The 13,140-nt window shown below is 34.2% G+C and overlaps 1 protein-coding gene across 6 annotated transcripts in view; it reads left to right on the forward strand.

The window, feature by feature from the left end:
• CEP128 (centrosomal protein 128) overlaps positions 1-13,140 on the forward strand; it is a 373,385-nt gene that overhangs the window by 321,453 nt on the left and 38,792 nt on the right. For all 6 annotated transcript variants that reach the window (XM_054691882.1, XM_054691883.1, XM_054691885.1 and 3 more), the window contains one exon: positions 978-1,001. In XM_054691882.1, the coding sequence (XP_054547857.1) occupies positions 978-1,001 (24 nt within the window). The remainder of the gene's footprint in view (positions 1-977; positions 1,002-13,140) is intronic.

Raw genomic sequence — 13,140 nt, forward strand, 5'->3', positions numbered from 1 at the left:
TTTCTGATTCTGGGTGAATTTGGGGACTGCAGGGAATGGCCCAGTTTTTACTGCTCCTGAATGTCCATGTGGGCCCCTGCTGGGCCTCAAGAGCCCTGAGCTGATTGGCTCTCTTCACCACTCCCCACCTTTCCCTCTTAGAACAAATGATTCATTTCATGAAACAAAAATTTCGATGATTGAAATTTCACTCATCTCCTCCAACTGCTTAAAATGAGAGAAAATAAAGAAAACTGACTTTGATCCTTAAAAAAAAAAAAAAAAGACATTCCTTTAAAAGAAAATTTAGGCTCTCCGCTCTCTGAAATTCAGCCTTTTTCATTTGGTAAAAACATGTGCAGCTGTTGGCTCAAGAAAGAGTTAAGAATATAACCATTTTCTTAATGATCTAACCTTTAAAGTAATATTACCAATGACTTTTAAAAAAATATTTCTGTGCAACCTTCTACTACACGGTGGGTCTTTCTAATTTTTCCTGCTTTGTTTTAATTACTTATGAATTTTAATTGATGAACTTATTCTTATGTCTGAGTTTTATCTTCCTATAAGGTCATCCTTTGTCCTGTATGCCTGAGAACTGATATATGTGTTAAGTTCCTTTTTTATATCACTGCTATTTTCTATTTGTGGTTCATATATTCAAATCTATATCTAATATTTATAGATACTCAAATAGATAATTTTACCAATGCAAAAGTGGTAAGATGTATTGAAAATAGTAGTTATGTCTGAATTTGAGGTATTTATTCTTAATTAAACCTGGTAGTTCTAACACTGATTGATAATGGAAAAAAAAAAGGTGTTAGTGATTCTTTTATAACTACTTTTCTACAATAGAAATCATCTTCAATAGTTTTCATTCTTTTGCATTTAATTATTACTAATAGAGGATAAATGGAAAAATTGAAAATTAAATAAATTTGAAATGTTTTTGAATAGATTTGTTTTTATAATTACATATTATGCTTTATTTGCAGGACCGAGTAAATGCATTGGAAACGGTAAGTTGGGGCATTTTCTTTCTCTTATCAGAATTACTGCTGTGTCCTGATGTGGATTTCAGATCACTCTTCAAGGAAGCATTTCCAGAAAGCATTTCTAAAACTACATCTAGATTCAAAGGGGAAAATAAGCTAACTATACCTAAAAGGTAGGTGTATACACAGACTTTAATATTTAAGGAACATAGAAAAAGCAATAATGTACATACTTAAGTGTTCACTCACTGCTGTCTACAGATTGCTGTCTTTAGTTAGGGTGGGGGCAGAAGAAATACCAACAGATCCATGAGGCTCCCCAATAAATGGGGCTGAGCGCGACACTTGACATACAAAGAAGGGCAGAAAACAGAGGCCCGGGTCTAGCTACAGATATAGGAACTAATGGAACTGTAGCCCCTCTGGAGCCCAGGAGTCCTGACAAGCCAGTGTCCTGGGGGAGCCCAGGCCAGGCTGGTCAGCAAGAACAGCACAGTGCAGACTCTGGCAAGTGGGGTCCGTGCCACTGTGCAAGTCCTCTCCTGAGGCCCTGAAGCTAGAGGAACAAAGTCACAGGAGTAGGTCATCCCCAGGATTCACCAGGAAGGAATGCTAGTCATTCTCCATTCTCCCTGGGCAGGTTTTCTGAAAGATGACAAGAACCTGGAACCCAGGGCTCCCTGGCTCCCTGGGGAGGTTGTTAGAACTCACCTACAGGGGCCAGGTGTCTCTGCCTGGGGCCTCTAGGAGTCCCCAGCTGGAGAAAGGGGCCAAAAGGGGTCTTGAGGCACTGAATCACTTCTTGCCAGAGCAGGGACCGATGTGACCATAGCAGACAAGTCAAGAGCCTTAATTTGGAATCTGTCCCAAGTCGGGAGGGAGGCGAGGCCTGAGGGACAGAGACTGCTTGTAGACACTTGGGGGAGGGGTGCTGAGGCTCAGTCCTGTCACAGAAAGGACTGGTTGATAAGAAACTGAGATTAAAATGCTATTTATGCTTTGAAGTTCAGATATTCAACATTAATAGTTTTAACTTGTTTTTGCCAATAACCAAATAATAGTAAGAGCTGATCAGCTTTTTTTCTCAAAAATCTTATTTACATGAATCTAGAATTAGGAAATGAATGTTTTAAAGTGCAGGAACATAAAGACTATCCTTTCAGTAGTTTTTGGAAAATGATTTTTAGATGGAAATAAACGGGGAGGCAATTTATTGTTTAGCAGTAAGGTAGTGGTTAGGTGAAGTGTGTCATTGCCACCCAACATGTAACAGTGGTTACGAAAAGGATACATTAAATGGAAGTAAATTCAAGGAGTAAAATTATGTGTATTTTCAATGATAATCTTTAATTCTCGGCATGTGAAAAAAGAATAGAAGAATAAGCAAAACTTGTAATAGTGACAAGTTAGACAAGAATTACGGGATGTGATTATTTCATTCCATTCTGTTTTTCAAGTTTTATAAAACATCGTTCTATTACTCTTATAATGAATGTTTTAATAATAAAAACCTTGTAAATTGAAAGAGGGGTAGAATAAGTTATGGTATTACCTTGTGATGAAATATTATTCAGCCTTAAAAAGTCATATTTTCAAAAAGCAAATATTGCCATGCCCTTCTATGAGGGCGAGGAGATATAAAATTATATGGGGAATAGGATACAAATATAAGTCTACATATTTTGTTTTTTAAAAAGGACTTTAGGAAAACACAAAATATTAAGAGTGGCTTGGAACAATTAGTCGTTTTTATTTTCTCATATTTTTAATAAACAGTAAAAAAGTAAGGAAACTTTAAACAAGATTCATAAAAATATTTTATGTGAGGAATGCACTGATGCTAATAGAGCATATTTTAGTCTTGTGTGAAGAAGTGGTTTTGATTGATAGTGTTCATATCCTAGTAGGTAAATAATCTATTCCTGAGATTTAACTGGATCATTTGGAAAGTACACTGCCCTCAGTTTCAGTGTGATGACATTGTAGATGAATAAAATGTTTAGTGTTCCTCCACATATATTTTACCTACCCGTAGGAAATCTCTGGCCAACAGAATTTGGCTTGTGAGTTAATGTTCTTTTTAAAGGTATGAATAAAAACAGAATTTTTGATTTTGAGGACTCGGACTCAGTGTACAAAATGCCACTTATACAGCATTTAGCATATCACTTGTTTCTTGATTCCTTCATCTGTAGAAATGATTATAAGTAAACTTAGTTTATCAAAAGTTGTGAGAATTAAGAAACATTTATGTGAAAATATTAGTACCAAACAAATGTTATATATTATCACTATCATTATGTAATTGCTTATTATTTCTTATTTAATAATTTTAATTTATACCAGTAAGCCTCTCAAAAACTGAAATTTATATAAACAGTAAAGCCTATAACTTTTGTTAGTATTTGTTAGGGCATTTTTTTTTTTTAATTTATATAATCTCTTTACTACCAAAGTACTATGAAGTAGAATCTTAAATGCCTTATTCTTGAGGTTCCTCTAGGAATAAAGGTAAAAATAAAAAGTCATCATGAGAAAAATAAAGTTGATTAAATGGACTAGGATTTTTACAGAGGCAGTTTTCTCAAGATGGTTTTAATTTGAAATAATTATAATAAGTAAAACCATAAAAATGGAAATGCTTAGTAATAATGTTAATGCTCAAATATTATGAAGTCCTTTGACTTCATATGGCATTATAAGGAGCAGATTAAATACACTTGGTAGACTATTCAACTAGTAAAGTATTTTATAGTTCATAAAATCAAGTGTGCTGAAAGTAATCTCAAGATCATTTATTATTCTCTCACAACTCACCACTTAAACCATAGAAAAGTGTTGGTGGTCTGCATTTGGTTTTGCATTGAATACAGGGTGCATATTGTGGTAATGCGAATCTGCAAATACTTGAAATTTAATTATTCCTCTAGGAGCCTTTACCGTAGATTGATTTTAAAGGTTTAATAGTTATAATACCTGAAAATAAGATGGTTATTTCATCCTAATGAGAAACTTGATTGACTAGTCACCAGTTGTCTATATCCTTAGGTCACAATCATATGTTCAATTTTTCTTCTTTCCCTCAACTTTTCCTTATCTTCCTTTAGATCAGGTAGGGCTTTGGGGTTAGAAATTATATTTTATTTGCAACTGTATCCCCAGGGCCTATCAAAATTCTTGATTTCTAGTGGACAATAAATAAACATTTAGAGAATGAAAGTATGAATGTAGAACTGAAGATATATGACCTTCACAGTAAGACTGTTCTTAAGAATATTGGTATACACAGTAGCAGTCAAGTAGTTGAAGGAAAAGGTTCCCTAGAAGTACATCAATTTATCCTTTGTTTCTCAGCCTGTTTAATTAGTATTATACCTTATTTGGTATTTCACTGACACTCTAATGATCTTCATTAAAGTTTAGTGAAAGTTTTCCTAGAAAGGAACCGTGTTTAGCCAAAACATATAGCAGCGTGATTCCTCACATAAAGCCAAGTGAGTCCCTGATAAAAATCTTGACTGAGAGCCCCAGTTCTTGGGCCATGGCTGGGACTCACCAGTGGATATTTATTGAGTATAATAGAAGCCTGTGTTGACACTGAAGGGGACACAAAAATAAATAAATTGTGATTATTTCCTTCAAGGAATTTTAAAAGGAGAATTTACATATAAATAATGATTTAAGATAAAAGACACTTTACAGCACATGAATGAAACCTTATTCATTTTATAGAAGCTATTATGAAGAAAAAATAATTGTAAAATAAATTGACATCATTGTGATTTAGGTTGACCAGGGGAAGTGTTGGGATTTGTAGTCTGAGGGCATGATGGTATGGTGGAGGTGAGCAGACCTGGAGAAAGAGCAGAGAAGACATTTCATATTGGGGTTGTAGTTAAAGTTCAAATGAAGTCTGGCAAAGGTTTGTTAAATGGATATATTTTTGTAAAGGTTAAATCATGAAATCATGGCCCTCATACAAATATAAAGTGAACTCATGAGAAATGAATTTATCAAACTCACTAATTAATAAAATGTTAATAAGATGAGCAAGATGTTACCACTGACTTAAAGATCATTCCAAGAACCACATATATATGGATGCTGAAGAGTACTGAAATTGATTTAAAATAGATGAAAAACTAACTCCTTCCATAGTGAAATAAGAAAATCAATTGGAATTGAATCTGCTTGTCCATGAGCTAAAATCATTCACATTGCTGTCAGTTATCTACAACTCACAGAGTGATTAACAGCTCCTGGGCAATGACAGGGGCAGAGATCCCATAGAGTCAGAGCTAGTTCTCATTGAAGACACTCAGTGAATTTTGGTTCCATTTCAAAGTCTTTCACACTTTTTTATTCTTTTAGGTTCAGAGACAATGACACTTTGAGGGAGCAATAGGAGGTGCTTTATTTTTGAGTTTTAAAATACAAACTATGGGGTTAAACTTGGTCTTTTATATCAGGGCTACACTGGATTTCTTCCTGAGTGCCAGTTGAAGTTGGTCCTTCCTGGTTCCTAAAACATTCTGTTGGGCAGGATTCTGGCTGCTCTTTTGGGAAGAGGGCTGAGATCACCACACATTCTCCCATGTGCATTGCAAGTTTGGGGGGCAAAAGGTGGGACCAAAGCAATTTAGCTGGTAGGGAGTCATTAATAAATTTAATCAGTTATTGGGCACAATGAATGTACTATACAGGAATATAAATATAATAGTTATGGCGGGATAGACTGAAAAGATAAAAGCTTACAAGTAGGAACAAGGAAAGGCACTCCAGCTTTAGGAATATGCTTGGAAAATTAGGGGACAGGGTACAAAAAGCAGGGCTAAGGTGAATGCCATGTTTAGAGAAGAGAACTACTGAATTTAATAAGTGGGATGTCAAGAGAAAAGAGACACAGAAAATACAATAAGTCATTTTAGAGATTTGAAGGGAATGTAAGGCCATTCAACTTGGAGATATGAATTCATTTTACATATCATCTCTCAAATGTGTCTATTTTCATTTCCATTATTACCGTCATTTGAATTCTCATATCTTTGTATTATAGGTAGGTGTGAACTCATTAACAGAGAAACCCAAAAATAATCATGGGTTAAGTACAGTAGAAATTAAGTTCTCTATTGTGTACACTCCAAATGTATGCTGTCTATGGCAAGTATGGTGTCAGACCCAGGCTTGTCTTGTGCTCCACCATCCTTAATATGTTGCAGAAGGAGTCTTTTCCATCTTCAGCCCTTATATTACATTGCAAGTAGTCAAAAGAAAGAAAGGGAGAGCATACCACTTCTCTTTAGTTTTGGAAACTGGAAGTTGCACGTATCATTTTTATTCATTTCCTGGGCCAGAATTTAGTGACATGGTCATCATTACTAGCTCAAAGATTCAAAATGGGAACCAAATAAACCATAGAGTTCCAGAATTTTCAAAGTCAACTTCTAAACAACTCACAGGTTTAACAATAAATTGTAGTAGAAATTATAAAATATGTAGAACTGAATATAAGAAAATATGTTAAAATGTGTGTGAGACACCAAGAGTAGTATTTATGGGGAAACATAAAGCTTTAAATGCTTATATTAGAAAAGAGATAAAAATTAATGAGCTTATTAACTAAAATAAGAAATTGAAAGTATAGCACCATAAACCTTTAAGAAGAGAAAAAAAGGAAAAGAGAAAAATGTAGAAATTAATAAAATAGAAAACAAATATACAATCGACAGGACCAATGAATTTGGTTGTTTAAAAAGAAAATTAAAAAAGACCAATGTCCAGCATAACTATGACGATATAAAAGGTGAAAATCAACAATATTATGAATGAAAAAAAAAGGCCATAACTTATGTTGGAAAATTTAAGCACATATGAAATATTGTGAATAATTTTGCAATTATACATTTGGAAATTAAGAGAAATAGCTAAATTCCTAGAAAGATAATTTGCCAGAACTCAGAAGAAATAACATGAATAATACCATAACTAAATGTAAAAATGTAAAAAAATAGTAAGTTTAACCAACAATTTTTAATCAATTAAAATTTTCCTCAGAAAGGGCCACCAAATCCAAATGATTTTATAAATAGGTGCTACCAAATATTCTAAGAACAGATCATTTCAGTTTACAAAGATCCTTCCAGAAACTACTAAAAGAGGAAACTTGCCCATTTCATTTTATCACTTTGTATAATTTTTGAACCAAACCCAGACATGGAAAGTATAAATAAGGGAAATTAAGATACTTCTTACTCATGAGCATAGATGCAAAAGTATTATAAACAAACACTAGCAAAATAAATCAAACAATGTATAAAAAAGATAATTCCTCATGAACAATTTAAGTTTATTCCAGGAATTCAGAGTTAATTTAATAGTAGAAAAATCAATCAATCAATATAATTTACCATAGTGACTTGTAAAGGTGAAATAAATTGTATAAGGACACATCAATAGGTGAATTGAAAGGATTTATTCTCTTAATATCACTGTTATAATAAATATTTTAGCCAACTAAGCATAGAATTTTCTTAATTTGATAAAAGTCCTGTGAAAACTATGACAAATGTGACCTTCCTGTTATGAAAGTTCTTTTTTTAAAACCAGAAACAAGCAAAAGATGCCCTATTCTACTACTTCTGACAACCTGAGCAGGAGTCTTAGCAGTAGACTAAGCAATAAAACTGGCATTACTTGCAAATAATGTCTAGATAAGAAGTCTAAGAATTCATAGTTTAATTATGAAAAATAGACTTGAGTACATTTGTTTGATAAGCCAGCTTAATATAGTCAATTTTGCTTCTAACTCTAGCAACAACCACTGAGAAATTGTTCACTAAAAGTATAGTATAGAAAAGTTTCAAAAACACAAAATACATCAGAAAAACTAATAAAAATTGCCAGTTCTTTATAGAGAAAAGTCTCTGGAATAGCTAAGACACTTCTGAAGAACAAGGTGGCAGGGGAGGGACAGGAGGGAAGTGTTTTGCTATCATGTGTAACGCCTTATTAAAGCTTTAGAAATGCAGATAATGAAGAGATGTAAGATAATGAATGCAGATAATGAAGAGATGTAAGAACAGGTGAATATAATCAAATAGAAATTCTAGAAGCAGAAACTTATGAAACTCAGTGCCTGCCACGCTAGCTACAGATGCAAGAGCACCTGAAAACCTAAAGGTGAATGGCAAAGTACAGTTAAGTATCTTTATGACCTCACCACACAGGAGGATTTCTGTGGGGGCCTAAGAAAGAGGGTACTGAAAACATAGATCATATGGGAAATGGTTGATGTGACCTCATTAAAATAAAGAACTTCTATAAATCAAAAGAGTAAAAAGAAAAGTCACATTTGGTATTTGTAGCAAAAGATGTAACTGACTAGCAATTTGTATCCAAATCAGTTTGGATCCAAATCTTATTGCCAGCAAAGCAATTAGAAAAAAAGACAAACTTCCATATTTCAAAAAGAAAAGAAAAAGAGTAGATAACCAAACATTTCATTGGAAGAAGAAACAGCATGTGAGAATATAGTCAGCTTCAGTAGTAACCAGGGAAATGTTCATTCAGACCACAGAGACTTGTCATTTTCTTTAAACTCTGCATATATTTTATACACTCTTTTTTATCTATGACATAGTTCACCAATAAACAAGGTAGAGGGAATTGAAACATGTTAGAACTTTTAAAAATTTTACTACAAAGTGATTAATGCTGTCCCTCACAGTATGTTCAAAGATAGCTGGGGAGTTAGAGTCTAGTCTTCACACTGGAGTAGTATCCCCCCAGGAATATGCAAAAATCTGCCTAGGCGTATTCAGGCACAAATAGTTTTAAGAGGATGGAGAGGCATCTTACCTTTCATAATGGACCTCCTCCACCCACTTCCCAAAAAGAAAGGTCTCTCTCATTTAGGCGCCTGTGATGACCAATTCCCCCAGGTTCCTCTGGGTGCCAAGCAGAGGCATAATTTAAGATGTTAGTGCCTTCATGTCTTCTTTTAATATAGTCCTAGGTGGAGCTTTTGCCCTTCTTAGTCGTATATGTATTTATTTATTAGAACAAAGAGTTGTATTAGATATATGGGGTGCTGGTCGTGGGTAATGCTGAAACTGACATTTTTTATTGTTGTTGAGGGGGAAAAAGACAGGTTTACTCAATTTCATCACTTCTTCCACTTCCCTGTTATAATCAGAGAATAAATAACTACAGAAAACAAAACTAAGGAGGTTTGGAAAGAAATAATCGAAAACAGTCCTGTGACATTTCATCCAGTCACAAACTCTGGCCTTGCTCCATGCCTCCCTTATCTGTTTATCTGTCTTGGAATTATAATTCAAAAGTGAGACATTTGTCTTGGGGGTGCATTGACGCATTCCATAGACTTGAACAATGAAGTCAAACTTTTTTTTTTCCTGCCAGAAAGTAAGTTTAATTTGATTGATTGATTTGATGATGACTAGCTTTGCTAATCTGTAGCTCTATGGTTTTGATGCAGATATACTTAATGCTAAGATAAAATGAAAGTATCAAAAATATACTGATAATATTTTATTAAATTAACAAGATTTTTATTTTTCTCAATCTTTTTTGCACATATTATGGTCAATGAAAGACCTCTAACTGAAAGAACAGTTGTAGTCCTTTCACAGCTATTGGTCAATAAAGCTTTTTAGTATACCTTCCCAAAACAGAAAGTAAATGATGTGAGTAACTACATTACAATGCTTTCCCAAGTCAAGTGGTTTGTAATTCTTTGCTTTCAGCAAAATTGAGCTGATAGATCGTTACGATTATTTTTTGATAACTGGTCACTATGTAATACGTGCCATAAAACTAAGAAGGCATTCAAGAAATTGAGTGACATTGTTGTAACAGAAGTGCTTTCATCCTCATGTACTTTCTTACATGAACTACATTTTTCAGTGATAAAATCTATAGAAACAAAAAAATAGCAATAGAAATGAAACCTTTATTCAAATGAAAATTAGCACTTACCTATGAGTGCATGTGCTAATTGAGTGCTAAAGAAAAGGAAGCTATAGTCAACCCATAAAGATAGATACTTTTGGAAGCTTTGGGGTTTTTTATATTTCACATTTAATAATTTTTCTCCAAATTGTTTATTACCTAATGTTAGTTTTAATAATAAAAACACAAAAATGTATAATGGAGCACTGTGGTCTCAGGGAGTTTTCAAAATCTGTTTTTTAAGTGTGTGCGTGTATTGTATGTATGTACATATATACATTTTTCCTATCGAAGAGGATGAAATATTATAAAATAAAATGACTTACAAGTATAGATATGTTTTATATTAGGATAAAGATCTGTGAAAGGAAAGGTAATTAAAGACAAAGAAAATGGAACAATATAAGATTTCTGTCTTTTGAAGAGAATCCTATTTATTTTCCAAGTGGACAAAATGTGGTAACAAATTGCTGGTGTATTTAAAGTTCACTGGATATGTTTATAAATAATATGAATTTTATTTGAAAATATCAATATCTACAATATTCCATAAATTTCATTCTTTGCAACTACCTAAACTCATGTTGAAAACATTCAGACAACTTAAAAATATGTGGGGGAGAGGGAGGAACAAGGGGAATACATAATTCAAAAAATTATTTAGGGAGTCTCTGATCAGTTTAGAAAATCACTGATATAGAACAAATGCATAATTGTGTAGTTGCAATTGTCAGTGATTACTCAGCTTCTCAAATCAAAATTACTTAAAACAACCTAATCTCTTATTTTCAGTATATACTTACAGAAATAATATATCTTACAAGAGAAATCCTAGCTAACTCTTTAGAGGAAAACATACAGTTAGGAAAATATAAAACACTGGAAAACTCTTAGAAAACTGCTAGAGGCTTAACACCTCTCTAAACTCATTCAGCTAACACTAGTAGTTACAGATTTGACCTGTGCACATGGTTGAACTTCAAGATCTTGGTGTTCAAGGGTGCAGGCATACACCAAATGTCTCTACAGAAATTGATGCTTCCGTGGTGTTATCCACTCTTCACCTACCTGTCAATAGTCTTGAGTCGACAGTTGTTCAAATAGCACCTCTGTTACAACAGTGTCACTCATTTTCCATCCCATCCTGCATCTAGAACTAGTTGTGCTTCATTCTACTGGGTGTGCAACCCATTCTACAGGTACATATGTTGTCGAAGAAGGTCCTTATTCTTAAGACATGGAATTCTGCTCTAAGACACTTAGGAGTATATGGACTCAGTAGAGTTAATGTACTTCTGAAGTGTCCTGGTTAAGCTCAGGAAATAAGTGACTTGAGTATGTAAATCTAGCCCAAATAACTGTTAATTATTTGCAATGCCTCTTCTAAGTATTTGTAAGAATCTTGAAACTCAGCAAAACTTGTCTTTATCTCTTTAGAAAACCAGAAGTTGTTGTTTCAAAACCAAAAATCAAACCAGCTTCATTTTTGGTTTTGCCAAGACTATGAGGCTCTCATTGAAGTTGCCTGAAAGGTTCCGTCAAATTGGCTTTACACCAAATAAAACGCAGTGTGCTCTGTACGGTTTTGACCCAGAATCAGGTGAATCTCAGCAGTTTTGGCCGAGCTACATTGTAAAATTTTGGATTTGTTCAAACTTGACACTTCCTGGGAACCCATTCAAACTGAAACCGGAAAAAGGTTTTGCACAAACCCTGTCCTAGCCCGTTCTGCCAAGTTTCCCACTGCTCTAATGTTAGTCTACCTTCTGTATATTCGCATCGAGGGCAAACGGAAATATCCTCATGAATCTCTCATGAGGGATCTTGGTTAAAACAATCTAGACATTCTCCTTTCGCCATCTTGTCCCAAAATACAGAGCCTGTATTCTTGTTGGTATTAAAATATGTATGTTTTCCAGTAATGGGGTCATTCTCAAGGGTTAAATGTCTAAAACATGACTATGCTTATGGTCAAATGAAGGAAGTGCTGCCTGAACAAGTGAACTGTTTGTGCAGAGTTGTAACCTTGTGGCAAAAGGTGATGACCGATTTAAAAAAAGACTTCCTTTAGCCTACAAAAATGAGCCTGTCAAATTTTTCATAAACCCAGAGGCATAGGAAAAGGGTCATTGAGATAGTGTATAAAAATGCAGCTTCCCCAACAGGTGAATTGAGTGTTGTTGAAGTGTTCAGTGTTTGGAGGTCAGACCAACAGCTTTTTATTTGCTACTGATAAGTAGTCAGACGGTCTTGTGTAACTGCCTTGCCTGATAATGTGTCTTACAGTCAAAGCTCTTCTTTGTATAGTGAAGATAAGATGACTGTGTGTTGCAAAATGCAATGGAGGTATCTTTCTGAAAAATATAATGCACATAAGACATGCTCTCTCTTCCCTTTAAAAGAGCATATCTGGGTAGTCTCAGAATAATGGTATATTAATTTTTTTAAAAGAACTTTATAGCTTAACTCTAAAACAAAACATTGGTTATATCTATGATATAGGTGGGAATAGTGTTTTTTAATACACATTTTTGAAGTAGCCTTTAAATAAAATGCTTATTTGCAGAATTTTCATTTTGCGTAGCTAATTTAAACCAATTGCTTGTAAGTTTCAGATGAAAATCATTATGTGCCTAGTTTAACATGATGGAAAGTGATATAGTAAAGGTAATATTGAATTAAGAATCAGACAACCTAGGTTCTGGTTACATCTCCACCACTGCCAAGTACATGACCCTGTATATGTTTAACCTCTCTGCATTTCAGTTTTCTGATTTTTTAAAAAATGTTTGGGCTGGACTTGGTGATATTTAAAAGATCCACTCTTTTAAATAGTAGACGCTAATCTAGGAAGTATTGAAAATCTGGTCTTCACAACATTTCCACCCTGCCGATAAGTACCTTAAATGATTTGCCCTCATTATAACATTTACCACTACCTACCAAATGTGTAGTCCCTACCATGTCTCAACAGCACCCTACAGTAGATTAGGTCCCTGCCGTCTTGGTGCTCCCATTTTAGATAATGTCTTAAAGATCTTTGTTAAAACCCATTACCCTAGTCGGGAAGCAGGAGGGCTTTTTGAATCGCCATGTGTGTCAACACTAGGGCTGGAATTCAAGTGTCCTGACTACAGACAGTGTTTTTTCCATTCCATATACACCCTTTGTGACTACTCGAAGTAATGAAGGC

This window comes from Talpa occidentalis, unplaced genomic scaffold (assembly GCF_014898055.3).
Source record: "Talpa occidentalis isolate TD23 unplaced genomic scaffold, MPIMG_talOcc4v2.1 talOcc4.11, whole genome shotgun sequence".
Classification (NCBI taxonomy): Eukaryota; Metazoa; Chordata; class Mammalia; order Eulipotyphla; family Talpidae; genus Talpa; species Talpa occidentalis.